General features: G+C 35.9%; 1 protein-coding gene across 2 annotated transcripts in view; it reads left to right on the top strand.

Moving 5' to 3' along the window:
- Positions 1–612: 612 nt before the first annotated feature.
- The window catches only part of DIP-beta (Dpr-interacting protein beta), a 106,771-nt gene continuing 85,502 nt past the window's right edge, over positions 613–21,881 (top strand). For both annotated transcript variants that reach the window (XM_069506224.1, XM_069506218.1), the window contains exons 1-2: positions 613–908; positions 20,072–20,271. In XM_069506224.1, the coding sequence (XP_069362325.1) occupies positions 20,193–20,271 (79 nt within the window). In that variant the 5' untranslated portion in view covers positions 613–908; positions 20,072–20,192. The remainder of the gene's footprint in view (positions 909–20,071; positions 20,272–21,881) is intronic.

The raw sequence follows: 21,881 nt of genomic DNA, 5'->3' as shown, positions 1-21,881 counted from the left end.
ATTATATTCAAGTGCGTTAAAGTTGTAAAAGAAACTAGTTATTTCATGGTTGTGCAAAATGCACAGAAATATTGATATTTTTCATACATTATTTACAAATCTTTTGGACTTTTTAGTCGTGTAGAGTTTACATAAAGAATTTATTAACATCATAAAAACGCCATTCAGTTAATATCAAAATAAAAGTAAATCTGTTTTTGTTTGCTGTTAAACGAATTCAATAAAATTCAATTCGAAAGTTCATACGAATTCGGTAGTCAAATCCATTTATTCCGAGTACCAAAGCATTGCCAAATTCATATTACCATACAGCTAGATATGAGCAACCGCACGTGAAATTGGCAAAAAAAGGAAAGAGAAAATCAGACGGTGTAGTAACGCGGGCCGACTCGGTTCGCGAACTACATTACAGTTTACATAAAAAACATTGTGTTGAACGACAACGGGGCATCAACTTTCCCAGCGAAGACATAAGCGAAATTGAATTACACATATTGAAAAAGAAATGTGTAGCTCCTTAGTAGGCGTGGTTTAGTCAAAGACTCCTCCTCCATAGTCATCCGCGCATGGATCGCGGCTGCATCGCTAGCGAGTCGCTCGCTTGATGTACGAACCAGCCAGTACGTGTTGAGATCCAGGTTGGATCTGTATTGGATCCGCACGCAACTTTTCAGCCCAACTTCGAGTTGCAATTTGTGTACGTGCAACTTCAGTGCTTAAGACAAAATAGGTGTGTGCTGAAATGACTTATAGGTATGTGAGTAAATGAAACTGAAAAACGAAAAATATTAAAGTGAAATCGGTTATGTGTGCTATGAAAAGGACGTACGAGGTGAATAATTTGAATTAATAAATATTTGGAGAAGATTTATTTTGACAATGTGATAATTCAAAATAATGATAATGTGGTAAGTATTATTTAATATTTTAGTCATATCTATGTAGTTTACCTAGCGTAAAAGCATGCCCTAAGTTTCAGTGAGTGCAATGGTATCAATAAATTAAGGCCTGTCATTCTAAACTAAACTAAAACGACAGGTCTTTGATATCCCTTTTATTGCTCGTTGCGAAACAGGATAGTACATACTTACTAGATTTAGACCTGTCAGTGTAGTTGTTTACAGACGGTGTGCAAATGATTAGCCACATTTGTGTATTTAAAAATTAAAATATATAAAGCATATTTTAATGTAGATAAGGGGTGCATACTACGATTAATTTGATGTTTTTATTTGTCGATATTTCAACTCTATTGCACGGGTCGTGGTCACGACGGGACTGTGGTGCTATGAGTGATGAAGTTCGAGCAGTCATGGGCAGTAGCGAACTACCCTCTTTCTTGTCATTTTCGCTGGAACTTCACGAGTTGTCCGGTAAAATACGAAAGAGAGTAGTTTGCTACTGCCCATGACAGCTCGAACTTCATCTCTCGTAGCACCGCAGTCCCGTGGTGACTACGTGCAATTGGGTTGAAATATCGACAAATCAAAACATCAAATCGATCGTGGTACTAACCCGTTATTTATATTAAAATATATCGCTAAACAGAGCATGTTTCAGTACTGAGAGATAAATCAATAATTTAACAAAGTTAACTATTTAAATACGCTATAAGATATGGAACCTCCAGTATGTGAGTGTTTTTTTTTTTGACTGGCACATGGCTGGTTTTAAATAAACCACACATTTCAACCACTTGCCAAAAAAGGAGGAGACACTGATCCCTCCAAGGTTTTTGGACTGATTTGCGTGTTTTTAAAACAGATAAAAGCAGTTTGCGGGACTTAGGAATTTCCAACTCCTCAATCCTGGTATTTTTTTTTTATAGATATAGCGAGCAAACGAGCAGGCGGGTCACCTGATGTTAAGTGATTACCGCCGCCCATAACCATTTGCAGCACCAGAGGAGCCGCCGATGCGTTGCCGGCCTTTTAGGAATTTGTTGGTCCCCCCTTGAATAACCCCATGTTATAATCTAGTGGGAACACCGCACTTGCACTCTTAAGCTGTGGGTATTGAGGAACTGTTGATTTTAAATTAATATTAAACTCTACTAAGCGTAGACACATTACATACAGCGTATAGGATGGGAAAGGTTGAGATGGCAATCGGGATGAGCACGCCCCGCAGACCCCCGCACACCAATTCAGCCCCCGCGCTAACCCGGTGCGGGATAGCGGGAGTGACGTGCGGATGTGCGGGGCGTCTCCCTGCCTCATACCCCGATTGCCATCTCTACCTGTCGCGTACTATCATTGAACTCTAGATTCCAACTTCTCAATCTTGCAGCTGCACTCTGGGGATTCAGGAGCTGTCGATTTTGATGTGATATAAACTTGGGCTAAAAGCTAAAAAGCTTAATATAGTATTTTTTTCAAAATCTGACTTTAAGCGCCCCTAAAAAGTACATTTTTTTTTTTATTTGTACCGCGTATATCGTTTATGCTGAAGGAGGAGGAAACGCTCGCCCAACCTCAAAAACGTAGGTAGGTATGCAAACAAAAAAAAATTTTATACTTTGTAGTGTACACTAGTCACAGAAGTTGGTGTTTTCTATTACAATTTTTTCTTAATTTATACTTAGTTATAATGGTCCCAAATCCCAATATATTATATATTATTTGTATTTATTTATGTATTTAAAGCCAATGTTGAGCAAAGGCCTTAATTTGAACAGTCCATTTATCTCGATCTATCGATGATTGAGTCTAAAGTAAGTCGTAAATGATAAAAAATATATTATTTTTACATATTATATTATTCCTTGATTAGTTGACAATATCGTTTTTGGAATATACTTTTTAAAACTATTGTTAACTTAATGGTAAATTAATTAACATAGAAAATCATTACTTGGCCCTATATTGCCGACGTCGCACTAATTTTCAGTACTGAAAGCGACACTTGCGAATCTGTTGTATCTTGCAAGTCTTGCCGTGTGCGATCATCTTTAGTTCAATACGATCTAAGGACGCGCACATAGGAGCAACTTTTGTCAACGCGATTTCTCTGCAATGTCAAGTGTTTGTACGAAAGATTGATATGGGATTTGCACAGAAGTTTTATAGAATTGGTAATGTGGTCAATGAAGCCGTCGCGGAGACACAAGATGCAGGATGCAGGTGTGCGCGCATCCTAAAAGGCACCAAAAATTTCAAAATGAACTGGTTCATATAAAATGTTCGTGATGTTCTGAATCCGTGCCTCTTTCGCGCCTCGTACGTGGAACGGCCCGCGCCTGCCACGTGTTGGCATGAATCATCCCTAACGCGTTATATTGTCACCAGAAAATAAGATCTAAGATTGATTAACAGCATTTTAAATAATGATAAATTATTTGAATTTTCAATTAAAATTTTAAGTCGAAAGCTTCTTTACAAAACTTATTTATATTTAATCTAAATTCAGTATCATACGAAAAATGATGTAATAAAAACTTGCTTAGATTTTCTTTAAGACCTTAATCTATTCAACATAATTCACAAAGACATAAACATCTGTTTATATCATTGAGTCAATTTTTTTTTAACTTATTCATTAACTTAAAAGCATCTTGAAAGCCCAACAAGACGCTTCGTCTGTTTTATACAGAATCAAGACCAACATAATTTAATATTCCATTCATTTTCTGTATGAATTCTGTATACGGAAAATTTTAAGAGCTTTAGGAAAAATTCGGTTTTTTAACTCTAAATAGATAAAACTATCAAGAATTTTAGCGTTTTGCCGTAATAATGAAAATAACTTTGCCGTAGGTATACCTACCTAACCTTAGAAGTTATAACACAAGAAACATAATATTATTTAAAAACATTTGAATATAATAAGCATGTGGATAAAAACTTCAGGATAAGAACTGACCATTTTTTTCCGATCTAATTATATAGGTAGGCCGATGGCGTGGTAGCATTGAGAAAGACAGTATTCAGAAATGAGCGAGAAAAAGTAAAGTACCTACATCTGTGGCATTTGTTATCCGGTACCACCTTTGCTGGATTAATTATATAGGTACTAGCTGATGCCCGCGACTTCGTACGCGTGGATTTAGGTTATAAAAAATCCCGGGGGAACTCCGGGGATTTTCCGGGATTAACAGTAGCCAATGTCACTCTCTAGGTCTTCAACTGTACCCATGCAAAAAATCACGTCGATCCGTGGCGACGTGATTGAAGAACAAATCAATAAATCAACAAACCGACAAACTAACAAACAAACATAATTTCTCATTTATAATATGGGTAGTGATGTGTAGTGATTTAAATAATTATGCTCTCTTCGCTTCCTAATCTATTACATATTTAGCTTCATCCAGATTCCAGTCCAATGATTTAGTTTTTAGGGTTCCGTATCCGAAGGGTGCCAACGGGACCCTAGACGAGTCCTCCGCTGTCCGTCCATCCGTCCGTCTGTCTGTAAGCGGGCTGTATCTCGTAAATCGTAATAGGAAGAGAGTTGAAATTTTCACAGAATGTGTATTTCTATTGCCGCTATTACAAAAAATTACCTAATCAAAATTTCGAAGTGACAAAAATCAAGTTCTTTAAAAAACAGGTCGTCAATCGCAGGTCCAGCATGGACCTATTAATAGAGGTCAAAGTTTGGTACCCTATATTAAATGCACTAATTTACTTTGACATACTTTTATCTAGTTAAATAATTTTATAATTGAATAGTCAAAACGCCCACCCAGTTCTTTTCGACGGAGAGATAGTTTCCAAATAAATTTTGATGAAAACGCAGAGCAAAAGTAATTTTCAAACGACTTTCTTTTTTGGCTTGCAATTATTCTGAGTACCCAAATGAAGGGTAGTGTTGATGAAAATGTACAACTCAAAGAGGCTATCTCGACTCAAAATAAGCAAAAATGGAATATGCATTTAATTTATTTACGTATCAAGTCTTTTTTGGACTTTGCTAATTTAAACTTTTACAGGATCTTGCGTTCTTTATTTGTTTTTCAAAATGGTATACCTCTAGCTGATATTCATTCTTGGAACTAGGTCTTCCTTAATGAGCACCACCACACCCAGTCCGCAGCCTTCCTTCCTCATCCCGCCAACCTCTTTGTATCCTATCGTCGGACCACCCGTGCTGGCGTCCTACACTAAGCTCACTTATACGCGTATTATTTATTTTTATAATATGCTTACTTAGTTATATAATTTCATACAGCTGGACCATAACAAAACTCTATTATTAGCCTTGTTAAATTATTTAATTTTTAGCATTAAATAATTTAGCATAGAAATAGATCTAGCTAGTACGGGAGAGAGAGTTGCATTTTAAATTGATATTTCTTATTTATCATTCTGAACAATTATTCATATTTCTAGCACTTGCTAAGGTTTCAATTGTAATTGAAGTTTATCGTCAAATTTGCATAAAAAGGAGAGCTAAATTATTTCACACTGCACAAAACCAGGTAGACTATGTGATTGTTTTTGTTTGCATACAGTTTTTTCATGTTTCGGGATAAACATTGAACAACTAAGTAATGTCCTTTCTATCTTACAGAAATTCTAAACAAGTTGCCAGTAACAGAGACTACATACCTACCTATTGCGTTGTGATTTGCAAAAGTATTTTTAAATACTATGGCTATTATTTTCTTTTAATATGCAGGGGGAATTTGTTTATTGCTCTAATCTTAAACACAATCAGGATGTAATAAAAGTCCATTACACTAACGCGGCGGTAAAAGTAATTTTTATTCCTTATCTTAATAGTGTGTGAAATACAGCTAAGTGGATTTGCAGTCACGAGTGAGGCCACGTTTCCGGGACGGTGAGTAATTTTAAGACGGCAGCCACTGATATCTGAGGGCACATCCATTACACGAACAACGGGGTAGAGGTGTGCCATAAATTATTAGGAGCTATACTTATTTGTTGATTTATATGCTAACTATGAAGAGCCGCAACCCAGGGCCCTTAATTTACTATAAGGCCAACCAAACCCCATCTAAGCGACGCAACGTGAAAGTAACGCAATTTCAACGTGGTTCTGATTTAGAGTACGACCAAACCTTCGGCTTCGGTTTCAGCCACCTTCGGTCAAAATGGGCCAAAGTTTTGGCCGAAACCGAAGACTTCTAGCAAGTGCCGAAATTGAAATGATTCTGATTGTTGAATAAATTTTAAGTAAATAAATACCTAGTGCTGCTTAGGTACTGCAAGTTGCAACTATTTGCACTAGATACATGACAGATTGGCGGCAGACCACCGGTCACGCTATTACCACGTAATAGTCTTCAAATTCTTATTGCTCGATACAATTGCTATTAGAAAAAAAAACATTTTTTTTTATGAAAATGAGATATCGATCTTCATACGTATCGTACAGCGAATAAACCTCAGTGCTTAACGATAAACAAAGGACCATGGCCAGTCGGCCAGTTCACGGTCTAACTTGTATAGAAACACTATGGAAAACATTATTCGTGGGTGAGTCAAAAATGTATCTGTTGTAAACGGTCCAGCCTTCGTTTTATTGAGAGATTTTGGTATCGGAAAAATATTTCTGTACATGATACTTACTGGCATGGCGCTATCTGCTACACCTAGCCGTTGGCGTAGCGATTTTTACATTAGCGAGACCAATTTTAACCAACTTCCTTAGTATATCGAAGCAACTCAGAAATTTGCTAAAACAGTGGAACAAAATAACTATTATATATTCTTTATTTTATTATATGATATGGATTACAATATTATTGAATTGTATAAAGTGGCTAGTGTATGCTAGGGATTATTAGAGAGTTTTGAGGTAACGTAATAAATTTAATAATATTATAATAATTTTATGCTAAAATTATAGCACTGTGGCAATTTTAAACATTCAATACCCAAGTATTAATCTTCATATTATGGAGTAGATAACGTGCATGTAATGTTTACATAATATGACGATGGTCACTTTACTGTTATATTTTTAAAAGATATACTAGCGAATGACGATGCATGAATTTCAATAGTGTGAAACAGTGGTTTCGCAGCCACGAGTGCAGTCCATGCTTCCTGTGCGGTGATTTAAAGACTTACTGTAAATCTGAGACAGCAGTGTGGTATCTGAGGATACATCCATTCACGAACATTATAGTGTAAAGACACACGTAGAGGCGTGCTATAAATAACGAGCTCCAAACTACACTTATTCGTTGATTTATATCCACATCTATAGGCTTGTAAGCGTTTGGTAACACGAGTTTATTCACTAAACATAAGTATCTACTCACAGCCGTAATGTGATTGGTTTGTACTTTACAAGGTTTTTAATATGTATTTATTACAAATGAAAATCAGTTATCTTCTTTTATTATTATATTAAAGCGAAATAACCACTCATTCACTCATAGACTAATCACGAAATCTCAAGAACTATAAAGTCTACAAATTTGTTATTAAGAATTCTTCTGAGGCGTAGGCATCAGATAAGAAAAGGTTTTAAGAAAATTCACCCCTAAGGGGGTGAATTTTTTTAGAAGCTAGAGATATACAATTAGCATTTCGGTTATTAGTTTTAAATAATAAAAAAAACACCTGTATAAGCTTTACTTAAAAATCACCCCTTAAGGGTAAAATAGGGAATTAAATTATATTAGATAATACTGTTTTTATTAACTTAACTTATTTAGAAAGTAGGGTTTTGCTAGACTTTAGCCAGAGTTAAGAAAGAATTTAACAAAAATCTAACCATAAGAGACACGATTTTAATCTTAAGGTTTAGATGAGTCTGCGTGGGTTAATATTCAAATAGGAATCAAACTCCGTTTGTATGGAGCCCGTTCTGAATACAATCCATTTAAATAGGCATATAATTGTACTCTAATATAACCCAAGATTAAAGCGGCCATCGCGGCCGCACTCAGACCGTTGAGGGTTAATTGAGACATAATTTTAAAGCGCTCCATTCAAATATTCCCTAAATCCCATTAAGTTATTAAGAAATTCAGTTTTCTCTCGCTTTAATTTTGTACTGGCCATTCCAACCCGAGTCTGGCAATGTCTATTTTTGTAGTAATCTGCTCAAATTAGATAACCTGCTCTAAGTGTATTCTTGCTAAAGGTCTGTGCACGTAGCTCACGTTTTCGAAACACACGACCGTCGGTATTATGATCAGGTATATTAGTTAGGAGCTTAGTGAGTTTTTAATACTCATTGTTAAAATGTCATGGTAAAAATAAATAATTTGTAGTTTTTTTGTTGATATCCTATTGGTTAAGATATCGACCTCCTATTCGTAGGCCAGGCATTCGATCCGTAGCTTTAATAGCGAATAAAAACATCGAAAGGAAACCTGCATGCCTGAAAGTTCTTCGTAATGTTCTCAAAAAGGTATTTGTAGCCAATTTGGTCTAAACCGTTTTTATTTTGATTTCATGGACTATGCTTAGTAGTGGACTAGCGATTGATGATGGTGATCATGAATTTTTCTGCAAAAAATTGTAAGCTTCGTAAACTATTGCAGTTTTCTATTTTTTTCAAGTTTTACAAATATTATCCAAGCCATAATAATTATATCCATACTAATATTGTAAATGCGAAAGTGTGTCTGTCTGTCTGTCTGCTAGCTTTTCAGGGCTCAACCGTTCAACCGATTTTGACGAAATTTGGTACAGAGGTAGCTTGCAACTCGGTGAAAGACATAGGCTACTTTTTATCCCGGAAAATTTAGGAGTTCCCACAGGATTTTTAAAAACCTAAATCCACGCGTACGAAGTCGCGGGCATCAGCTAGTTATGTATAAAAAGAGAAAAACTAAAACAAAATGCTACTAACGCATTTCGTGTCAATTGCGTTAAAATAATGTCACAACTCTGAAAAACACTTTGTGCGCACACCCTAAGAGGTTAATATTTTTTCTGGAATAGTGCCAATTTTCCCCACACTCACATGGAAAAGTAAAGTGAAATACAATTAACTTTCATAACACTTTTTGCAATTATCTCGAGCTTCCGTGAACTTTTATAAAATTGTTTAAAGTTGCATTTCCCAACTATTGTACTTTTAGCTAAGAATTTTCTCTGTGATCGTGTCATATGGGATGACAAATTAAAACTTATGCCAAGAGCACTTATCTTTAAGGTTGATAATATCTTTAAGGTTAATATAATTAAACTGTTAAGGTTAATTTTGTTAGTCATATTTTTGATACAGATATCATTTTGTTAATATTATTTTTATTTCTACCTAGTTTATAAATCATTTATATCAAAACAATTAAAAAATATACCTGAAAGTTATTATACCTACTATTAACAGAATAATATTTGAATACGTTTTCATAAAATAATATTAAAAATCGGTGAACATACATTAAAAAAAAACCCGGCCGAATTGAGAACCACTTCCTTTTTGGAAGTCGGTGAAAAATGAGCTTAATTAAGTTCAGTAATCAAATTTTTTTAATTCATTTTTTATTGAGATACAATTTAGCCCTTGACTGCAATCTCACCTGGTGGTAAGTGATGATGCAGTCTAAGATGGAAGCGGGCTAACCTGGAAGGAGTATTACCTACCTTAACTACTTACCTATTGTCATTTTTGGATTGAATAATCATTATTCCTAAAAACTTTATTCGTAAAAACGTAGAAATGAAATTTAAAATCTATTAGCTGGTAAATAACAAGTGTAGTTAAAATAAAACTCTTGATTGTTGGCTAAATTAATATTTTCGGCAGAGATACCTTAGATTCCATACCTGCATCTAAAAGGATCTGCGTTTCCACATTTCATTCATTGGAACACCAGCAGAAAAAATCTCTATTATTCATCAGCAGTGAAATGGGACAGAACGAAAATAAAATCACAACGTCAGTCAGCATCCAAGGAAAATCAATATAGCTGGCCAAATGTGCCTTTCATTTTGACATCTAGAATTTCGAACGCAGTTTATAGCGAAAAGTCCCAGAGATGGTCACTAGATTTCTTAATCAAAGATTACACATTTTGAATTCCTTGTCCTGCCCTCAGGATCATAACAAAAATACTTCTAGATACATGTAGAGTTCTAAGTAAGTAAAAAGAGCCAAATAGCACACCTATTTTTTTAATGATATAAGTGCTTGTCATCAGATTTGAAAGCCACACACTTGTCTATGAAACTATTTCTCTACCTTTTGACTACTACCAATAAAAATCTATCATCGATCCTATTAAACGACAAAATATACTTAGATGACATTGGGGATCCGTCAATTTCACAATAAATTTACTTGTAGTTAGTCGATACTTATAAGGCTGAGCCTTGTGAAAATCTTTGAAAGAGACCTATATTCAACAATGAACCTCTATGTGGATGAAATAATAAAGACTTTAGAATTATTGATGCTATTAGTCACATCTCTCTGATAAATACATCTTAGTCAATATCACGATATGAATTTGTTAGTGATTCCCTCTAATTGTTATAGTTTTAAACTTAATAATAGTTTGATTTAAATCTAGTCTCTTACGATGGGGCTGGCATATTGGGTACACCTGCAAAGCCCTTTAAAAATATCAGTTATATAAAAAATCACGATAAACATCTTAAATAACACAGAAATAAAACGTGAAGAAACTGTAAGAAAGTAAAAGTTAAAATAAGTTAGATGCACTAACGATATTTTCCACAAGGACATCTTACAACCGTCTCTTACTCAAAGAATTGTGAAGTTATCAGCGAAATATGTATATTCGCACGTTGCATGACGGGCCAGTTTTTGCGGGATACATAACACCCCACCATTCATTAGACCTCGCTGTCCATGATATTAATTACAGGGTATCCTCGACGCATGCCCGTGCGTCAAAACAATTTTTATGTAGCTATCTGTACTCTGTGACTATATAATACGGAACAGAATAATACGGAATTTTTAATAATAATTTCAGCATCAACTAGATAATCGTATCATTCGATACTTTAAAGTGCAGAATTTTACGTAAGTAGCCGATTTTAACCGAGTCACACCTTGAGGCTGGAGAAGCCTGCCCACCCGCTATCCCCATTTGTGACTCCGTAATGCCTGAAGTGCATTATCATCCACTAAAAGGAGGTTCTCAAAATACTCGGAAACACTTCGGAAAAAATGCTCTTTAGTGGACTAGGTCGGACATAGCGATAACATAATATTTACTATCTACTCCAGTGGTATGATTACCCTACTATAATAAGTGAATGATCTAGTCTTTCAAAGTTATATATTAAAAGACTACCTACTTTAGCAAATTATAATGAAATTATTTGTATAGTATACAAACTATCCAAACTCTAACAACATTTCTATATATAAAAATGAATCGCTGAATGTGTTGCTGATCGCGAATCTCGAGAACAGCTGAACCGATTTCGCTAATTCTTTTGTCATAATATTCCTTAAAGTACGAGGATGGTTCTTACGAAGAGAAAAATTAAAAAAAAACCTGAAAAATAAACGACTGTTAGGCGGTACGAAGTTCGCGGGGGCAGCTAGTTATACATATATCTAACAACATTTTTTAAATAATAATTTCAGCAGCCGCCCAGTGCCAATATAACAAGCTGTATTTTCGTGCGTAGTTTCCGTTTGACGAGACGCCCAAGTTTGCTCTGTGAAAATTCTCGATAAAGGTAACTATTGCACTGCGCAGGTATAAAACTTGTCGATTTGATGGGGTGAAGAAATTGTCTGAACGAACAGTTAAGTTTTTTTTTTTGAATATTAAGATAATTGGATAGTGAACTTGGAAAAACAATTGTCCTACAAAATAGATGGTATGACTGGAGTGTCCTCCACTCCGAATATGTCCTAGAGGATGTCTATGTTATCTTGTCTATCCTAAGTTTGTTGTTCGCAATTCTAGATTTTTACAAAATTATTATACCTACCTAGTGGATACAAGTATATTGCTCCCAACCGCAAGAAATGCATGTAATTCAATAGGTACCTATTATTTTATTATACAAAATAGTTATCGGTATGCCATGGGTATGCCAATAGACTGATACGTCTAGTAATTTGTGCTGTGCGTTGATAGATCAGTCAGTCAGTGAGTCAGAAAATTAGTTTTTGTTTAATATAAAGTAGAACTAACAGTTTATTTATCTCATTGTTAGATAAGCCAACAAAGACTTAGCTCATTAGTAGCTGCAGCCAGAACGCATATACTCTGACCGTACTAATTAGAGTTGAAGGTAATACTGTTGAATAAACCTTCTGTATAAACCACAAAATAGAGAGGTTACAGAATGCCTGCTTAATACGACCCACGATAACAAGCGCACTTACACATAGTCATCACGGGCGCCGGGATAAATCTCAAGCGTAACGAGGGATTTTAGAGGAACTCCATAGCGTAGCGAGGGTGTTGCATCTAGAATCCTGAGTGAAGCGTGGGGTTTAGGATCGCCCAAGACTAAGATAGTATTACCCCCAAGTTCAATATTCTACTTTTCACATCTAGCAAGATAATAAAATCAAAATCTTCGTATGCATAAATATGTATAGGTATCTGTCTTTAGAAGTTTCTGGGAGCATATCATTTATAACACTTTAAGCATTAATAGTTTCCGTTGTTAAATTACCGCTGCTACACATCGACATTTTTATTTCAAACTAGTTTAAGCTCGCGACTTCGACCGCGTGGACTACACAAATTTCAAACCTATGAACAACCTATGTTGGCAAGTGTAAAGTGGCAAAATTCTGTTTCATCTCCAATTTGTAACTAAACATGGATCACAGTATATTGGCTTATCAAACAACAGAAAGCTTGTCAACATTGTCTAATACCTGTATAAATTGGGATTTAAATTTAAGCCCTCTTAGAGATTATTGGTATTATTGGGTACAGAAAATCTTAAGGAGCTTCGAAGGCAATAATGAAATACATATATACCTACGTAATACTAACAAGAACAAGCCATTTATTTATTCATTTATGTAAGTACTAGATGATACCCGTGACTTCGTTTGCGTGGTTTATTAGTTTATAAAAATCCCGTAGGAACTCTTTCATATTCTGGGATAAAGCATTCCGAGAATGTCAATACCCGGGATGCAAGCTAACTCCACCAAATTTCATAATATGTCTTGTAGAATCCCGTGGGAGCTCTTTAATTTTCCGGGATAAAAAGTAGCCTATGTCCATCCACGGGATGTAGTCTGACTCCGTACCAAATTTCATCAAAATTGGTTGAACGGTTGGGCTGTGAAAAGCTAGCAGACAGACAGACACATTTTCGCATTTATGATTTAAGTATGGCTGTGGAAAGAAATATTGTACGTCGACCTTTAGAAAGAGATTTCGGCTTCGTAGAGCGTTGTTTATGTCACTCATACCTATGTGACGACTGACATTTTGTCGATCTCAACGATAGAGACACTACGAAACCGTTATCTCTTCTAAAGGTCTATGTTACTATATTTCCTGCCGGGTGCTGTAATAGTATCGACTTTGAATTTAATGCACCGGACTATGTATGAGAGCGATTTCGATTAGCAAATCACAATCCCACCGCGAGTAGACCACGGCCACATGCGATGGACTGATTACGTTGGCATTTAATTGCTGCTCTTACAAATGAGTTGAAATTGCCTACGCGAACGCCGAAATGTTTTCGGTTGATCGTTCATTAATTTGTGTGTATTGTGTCAATTTGTACATTTACCTGATTAATACTGGCTTTGTGATTGTGACTGATTTCATTGTATAATTAGAACATTACTTTTGATGTTTGGATTTAAAAGCGGTCTGTATTGTTTATCAATTCGTTGTCGTGTATATTTATTTAGATGTTCGAATATAATATTAAGTTGATTGATGGAATTAAACTTGTTTGCTTGTTTATTTTAATTACCTACAATATTTACCTGCTATAATGAGATATCTGCTATCGTACCTAGGTTTTGTTAATATTACTTATTTAACCTACATTTATGAATGGAGTTATTGTGAACAGTCGAAGAATAATATCTTTTATGGAAACATGATTTCCAATATTATTATAAATGCGAAAGTATATTTTTTTCTTGGTTTATTGGTTTGTTCTTCAAGCCGCCACAACGGAGTAATGGATCGACGTGGTTTTTGATAGATTTTCATTTTTTCGACGTAATATCAAAGACCTGTTGAGTGACGAGTGACATAGGCTACTGACAGAGCGAACTACTACTGCTTACATCGAAAACCAAAAGAATTCCCACGGGATTTTTAAAACTTAAATCCCGTGGACGAAGTCGCGGGCATCAACTAGTAGTAAATAAAACTCAGCTTATCTTTTTATGGTAGAATAGCTATCTTTTAAAAGATAGAAATTATTATATTTCAACTTGAAACTAACAACTTATTAATGGCAGGTCCCGGGTTCGATTCCTGGCAGGGATTTGGAATTTTATAATTTCCAAATTTCTGGTCTGGCTTCGGCCGTGGCTAGTTACCACCCTAACGGCAAAGCCGTGCCGCCAAGCTATTTAGCGTTCCGGTACGATGCCGTGTAGAAACCAAAGGGATATGGGTTTAATAACTGCCATCCTCCTTCCAGGTTAGCCCACTTCCTTCTTAGACCGCAGCATCACTTACCATCAGGTGAGATTGCTGTCAGGGGCTAACTTGTATCTGAATAAAAAAAAATTAAAGATCCTCCACTAATAGGTCAAGCTTGAACTTAGTGAATCTTTACTAAAAGTTAAGTATTACAAAATTAATTAAGCAAAATACTTCAATATCTCCGGGAAGTTTGTACATCAGCCGAAGCTAAGATAAGCGCTGAAAATCTTAATCTTCTTTATACTCCAACAAAAACAAACCATGCGGAACAACCCTAAAAACTTTATTACTTGGAAACTATTCCTCGCAAATTGAAATAATTCACCCTGTCCGAGCGCATAACTCTAAAGTAACTTATGAACGGGCACAAGGAGGCTTTACACAGTACGATAATTACAGTACAAAGTTGAGTACTCAGCGTTAAGATACCACAATCATACTCGCAGGAACTATTACATTTTAAGGCCGTTTTGTAAATGTCTACAAGACAAGATTAGAGCCCGTTTATTTAATAAACTTGTCAGGGAATAATTTTGATCAAATATGATAAAATAAGTATTCTCAATAAATTATTTAAATCGATCAACCCGTCTAGGTTGCTGCCCAACTCTCGCAAAAAAAAAATTGGTCCACAATAGTGTATTTTTCGTGACGTCACTCACCCAGTGTCACTCTTACAACAAAGACGCATCTAACGACTCCTCGTTTGTAAAAATAAAAATACTTACTTACATAGAAATTACATTCAATGGCCGCGAACGAATCCATAACATCAAATAAGGACATTAAGTACAGATACAGACCCTGCGGACCCCTATACCACATTCACTCATATTTCGATAACGTTTATCAGTTTCCCGCAGTGGGTGCTGAATATAGGCATAAACACAATATTATCACGCTATTTATTGTGCTTACATTCGCTTTATGTAAAATATTATAATTATTCACTTTTATTTATTTAAGACTAGATGATGCCCACGACTTCGTTCGCGTGAATTTAGGTTTTTTTAATCCCGTGGAAAATCCTTAATTTTCCGGGATAAAAAGTAGCCTATGTCCATCCTCGGGATGTAAGCTAACTCTTTACCAAATTTTATCAAAATCGGTCGAACGGTTGGGTCTTGAAAAGCTAGCATGACAGACAGACAGACACACTTTTGCATTTGTAATATTAAGTATATGGATTCTAGAAAAAAATGCAAAGTTGATCGCAAAACAAATAGTCATAATATCGAATGTCATTGCATAATATAGTCTAATCTGAAGTTCCAACATGACGTGATAAGCGCAGGTCATACACTATTCACATTTTATTTTTGTCAAGTTATAGAAATGTAAAGTAAAACTAGAATATTACAAATGAATTCAGGCAATGGATTTTAGTTTATGTATTTCCAATGAATATTAACAAGGATTTGATTGAGTGCTTGAAATAATATTGTATGTATATAAAGTTTACATTTTTAATCAGTAGCTAACATATATATACATAACATTGTATACAAACCCACGCGTATTGGCTACACTAACTGACTCGCCCCGGCTTCACTCGTACAGAATGTCTGAATCTTTCTTATTGGATGTTGAGAATAGTAGCTAAAGGACATTAAGTGTCAAGAATACAACATGTTGGTACATTGGCACCGATTCTAAGCACAACCTAATTTTAGAGTATTCGCACCCTCTTCTTACTATTGTAATATGAAAAGGACAGAAGCAGTTTGACATTTCTAAATTTAATTTTTAGATGGTAAAACCCGTGATTTTAGCACGCACTCGTGAACCTACTGTTTAAATTTGTATTGTGCACTAAAATTTAGAGTCTTTAAATGTGAAAGTCATGTTCCGTTCCTTTTTTAGCATTAGTAAAAAGAAAGGGATGCAGATACTCTAAATTTAGTTTAGACAGAGACTAGAGAATCGGGGCCATTGTACGTATAAGTCATTTAACAGGATCCAGAGGAATGCCGGTACCGTAGGAGGCTCTAGAGATGATGTCTACAGGTGTTTTTCTGGATAGAATAGAATTTCTTACATTATTTGATCCAACACATAGTAAACATAACACATAATAATAGAAAATACTTAAAATCTAACTTAACTTAATGAGTATTTAAAATGTATCATGCTAATGAAAGATCCTAGAACACTCTAGGACGTAGTTTCCGCGTCTTCGATAAAGATAATAGGTAATTATAGTCCGCGACAGGTTGAGATAGCAATCGGGGTATGAGGCGGGCGGACGCCCCACACACCCGCAGGTCACCCGCGCTCGTCCGCACCGGCACTAGATGATGCCCGCGTCTTCGTCCGCTTGAATTAAGATTTCCTAAAAATCCCGTGGGAACTCTTTGATTTTCCGGGATAAAAAGTTGCCTATTTCATTTTCTGGGATGCAAGCTACCTCTGTAAATTTCATATTAATTGGTTAAACGGATGGACCTTTAAGAATCCCGTGGGAACTCTTTGATTTTCCGGGATAAAAAATAGCCTATGTCGTTCCCCGGGATGTAAGCTGACTCTGTACCAAATTTCACCAAAATCGGTTAAACTGTTGGGCCGTGAAAAGCTAGCAGACAGACAGACAGACACACTTTCGCATTTATAATATTAGTATGGATGTATAGATTGGCATCGAATAAAGCAGAAATATTTATTTGTGGCGGTTGGCCACAATAGAAACTAGATGGCGCTGTTCAATCGATGACATAGTCCCGAACAAATGTACCGCCGACAGTACTCGCACTAACAGAGTTTTCCGCAATCTGGACTATATATAGAAGTTTCAAGATACAACCGTCAACACACCGGCACAACCAACCGCTCGGTGGGAGATCTCCCCTTTGGTACGGTCGAGCCTGCACACCGCTCCCGTACATATTTTTACTTATTTTAAAAGCTACATTCAGGGGAACTGCGAAAGAATCTTTGATATCAAATTCCTTTTACAAACCGCACATAGGTATACCCCTATACCACATTCACTCATATTTCAGTGATAACGTCCAACTGTTGCCCGCAGTCGGTGTTTGAATAAAAGCGCAAATACATTACCATGCTGTATTGTGCTAACACTGCGCATTATTCATAGCTTATTTACTTGTATAGAACGATAATAATTCATATAATAAAAAAGCTTTCCTTTATTATTAGCACTTTTAGAGGTTAAAAATTAGCAGAACTATAAAACAGAATTGAGCAAAAAAATTTCATGCAGTAAATAAAAATGTTTATCTTGGCGTCGATTCCCATGTCTTTCTTTATATTAAATTTAGTGTATCTGTATCTTTTTCTTTTTAATATTGCTAAACAAAAAAAATAAAAACCGACTTCGTTACACAAACACTAAAAATTGAAAAATAATTTAATTTATTACCGATTATATTATGTATACAAGAGTTAATATAGTTCCATAATAATACTTTTTGGTGCCGGTGCAGCTTTAGCTGCGCGAATCGTCTAGACTTCATATTTTTATGGGACTCCACAATGGCACCTCATTGGCACCGACCCCAAAAAATATTATTATGGAACTATATTAACTCGTGTATACATAATATAATCGGTAATAAATTAAATTATTTTTCAATTTTTAGTGTTTGTGTAACGAAGTCGGTTTTTATTTTTTTTTGTAAAAATTTTTTATTTCACAATTTTTAGTGGCCCCATGGAATTATGCTATGACTGGTTAAAAATCTACTGTTTACTAAGCTATTACACTGATCGCGAGCAATTTACTCTTATCCGTTGAGGAGTTCCAGTATCTATCTTCGAAGATGTTCATCAGATCTTCACCAAATTGAAATGGGACCAACTTTGAAGTATACCCTTTCAAACAAAAAAAGAATTTTCAAAATCGGTCCAGGCGTTTTCGAGTAATCGGGGAACATACATAAAAAAAAAAAAAAAAAGAAAAAAAAAAGATTCCGACGAATTGAGAACCTCCTCCTTTTTTTGAAGTCGGTTAAAAAGACTTCTTCTTCTTCAAGTGCCATCTCCTACCGAAGGTTGGCAATCATTAAGGCTAACTGGATCTTGTTTACTGCTGCCCTAAACAGTGATCTTGTACTCATGTTAAACCACTGGCGAAGGTTCTTGAGCCAGGATATTCGTCTACGGCCAGGTCTACGTCTGCCTTTTATCTTGCCCTGTATTATAAGCTGCAGTAGATCGTATTTTGGGTTGCGCATAACATGGCCCAGATATTCGAGCTTTCTCCTTTGCACACATTTAAATAACTCAGTGGACTTCCCCATTATTTGCAGCACGGTGGTATTGCGTACACGATCTCTCCATGAGATTCGCAACATTCGCCTGTACACCCACATCTCGAACGCCTCCAGCTTGTTGCTCATCGCTTGCGTTAAAGTCCAGGCTTCGACTCCATACAATAAAACTGAGAAAACATAGCACCGTGCCAACCGCATCCGAAGCGGTATTTTTAAATTGCGGTCACAGAGAACTCTTTTTAGCTTTATAAAAGCGTTTCTTGCCTGTTCAATACGGCACCGTATTTCCAGACTGTGGTCGCCGGTTTCGTCAATCATGGTTCCCAAGTACCGATACCGTTGGACTCTTTCCAAATTTCCATGGTTGAGATACAAGGAGGTGTTCTGCACAGGTGATCGGCTGATTATCATATATTTGGTCTTCTTGCAGTTGATATTGATGCCGTATGAGTTGCTTGCAGAAGAAACTACATTGACTAATGACTGTAAGCCTTCTAGACTATCCGCTATCAAGATTGTGTCATCCGCGTATCGAATATTGTTTATGGATACGCCATTTACCGTTATTCCCTGGTCAATACCGTCGAGTGCTTCAGAAAATATTGCAGTTAAAAAGACGGAATGACTTTAAATTTTAGTGCTATATAGCTAAGTAAAACGCGGTAGCTGTGTACATGCTTGCAAAATAAGTAATCCAATCTACAGTACGCGGCCGAAAATAACATACATCGGCCTTTAGAGTAAAAATTCGGATAAAAATAAAGTAATATGGGCACCGTACCTACCTCAAAAGGAAAAAGAACCCTTATAGGATGACTTCGTTGTCTGTCTGTCCGTCTGTCATGTCTATCAAGAAAACCTATAGGGTACTTCCCGTTGACCTAGTATCGTGAAATTTGGCGGTAGGTCTAATAGACTAGGAAAGGAAAAATCCGAAAACCGTGAATTTATGGTTACATCACAAAAAAAAATAAAAGAATATGTTCATGAACAAATAATAATTAGCATCTATTGTCAATTTTCAAAGTATGATAAGTATACCAAGTGGGGTATCATATGAAAGGGCTTTACCTGTACCTACGTCCTAAAACAGGTTTTTATTTATTTTTATGCATAATAGTTTTTGATTTCCCTCGGTGCGCGAGTCTGACTCGCACTTGGCCGGTTTTTTTACTAAGGTACGCTGCAAAGAAACATTCGTTGGCCAAAATATTCTACGATCCTTACCTCTTTCCTTTGTTCTTTTTACCGTCTCTACCGTAGCACTAATAAAACGCTATTGCAATTAAATGTCAAAAGAACTAAGTAAGCCCTTTCGTTTTTGCAGGACTAAACAGTAATTAATGGGTTCGCCTGAGGATTTACTTTGGCACAGTAGGATGGAAAAGTCCAGAAGAAAGCTGACGAGTGACAGACGGCAGCGCAGGGCGGTAACGCGCTGAGTCAAGATGGCTGCGGGTGCGCAGACGGGTGCAGGGCCTCTTGCGCGTCTCCTGGTACTAGCTGTCTTGCAAGTCAATTTTATAGGTAAATATCTTCTTTATAATAAGGTATATTTTCAAAATATCACTCGTTATTGAATTAACACTGTGGTTAAAAGAGACTTCTTATTATTTGATATGTATGTATAGGTAGATAGTTACCTACTTAAATTTAGCATTAATCATAACTGGACGTTAGTCCAACCTAAAACTTAATAGGAGTCTGCATCAAGCGCTGCTGAACGCGTTCTACACAAATGAAGTTCAAAAAGGGTTTAAAAAGCGTGTAAATCTTTAAGCCGCGGTAAATTTAAAACTACATATTTTTATGTTAACTAGGCAAACTACAGAAAAATATTAGTTTCTAGAGCGTGTCTACAAAATTTCATCGACCTTGGTTGGTTACTATACAACTATGGTTACCTGACTATTCATAAACACTTGTAAAAAGTTTACATGAATAAAAAAACATTCTATTCTATTCTATTCTATTCAATAAGGGACGTCGTAATACACTGCACGCTGCAAGAACCGCACGTGAATTAAGTACATTTTTAACTGACTTCTAAAAAAAGAGAGGTTTCTCAATCGTGATGATGCTTTGGTCCAAAATAAATTAGTTATTTCTTAATAATAATTATTAAATAGAGAGTCTTCCAAAATTCGTAAGTTTCACACTCGCTGCTACTTTTAAGTTCGTTAACATACCCATCTGTGTATTTCATACAAGATCCCAAACTAAGCGAGCGTTAAAAAGTTGCTGATTTGACTAGTAGGTAGTCATCATTCCTACTCGGCCCATTTTTTATGTATGTACACCATAGATTAATTATAGGTCTCGCTCCGCTATGTACACCGATTTCTCCAAGGTTTCTGGACCTATTAGCCAATTTTTTTTAGAACTGAGAACTCTGTAAATGCAAATTACTTTAACAGCACGTGTCGAGCTATCAACTGCACTTGAAGCATAGAATCCTCGATCGACACGGCTCAAGAAATAATATTAGGTATCAACTATCATGTCATTTACATTCGGCTCGTACGTTACTGCTGTGATCTGCTATCAGCTTAACGCAGAAAACTTAGCAGGCTTTGAGCCACCGTACCTACTTAGTTTGGTTTACACATCACTGGGTTTACACATCAGAAAAGTATACAAGCTTATACTTTTGCTTATGTATAGATTTAAAAGCTATCATTATAAATTGGCTGACTAAATCTTTTTAGTATTCAACGGGTGAGCATTTCGCTATATTGGTATAAATTCATTCACTGTAGCCATCTGTCTGTCCATCTGCCAAGATAGATGGACGAGTGCCAACTTCTAGTCAAATTCGAATATTTTATAAGTTTCTAGCTAATCTCTTTTCGTTTTTAACCGCCCCAAAGGTAGAATTAAAAGTTCGTGTTGCCTTAACTTTCAAATAAGCCGTTCCGCTTACGTAGGTTCGAAATTTTTAAAGTAAGTAGGTACATTTTACTTAACGGTTGGATTGAATTAGGAAACGATATTTTATAAATTCGTTCAGAGCCAGGTATTTCTTCTGATGTAAGTTTTTGACAGTGGTTACTTAAGCGCATGCCGCCAAAATGACCGTAAAATCATAGTAAGATATAACTTTTACTCGTACATTATTATGATCAACCATTGACTTA

The sequence above is a fragment of the Maniola hyperantus genome, chromosome 2, assembly GCF_902806685.2.
Source record: "Maniola hyperantus chromosome 2, iAphHyp1.2, whole genome shotgun sequence".
In the NCBI taxonomy this organism is placed as follows: Eukaryota; Metazoa; Arthropoda; class Insecta; order Lepidoptera; family Nymphalidae; genus Maniola; species Maniola hyperantus.
This window is presented reverse-complemented; position numbering and strand designations above follow the sequence as displayed.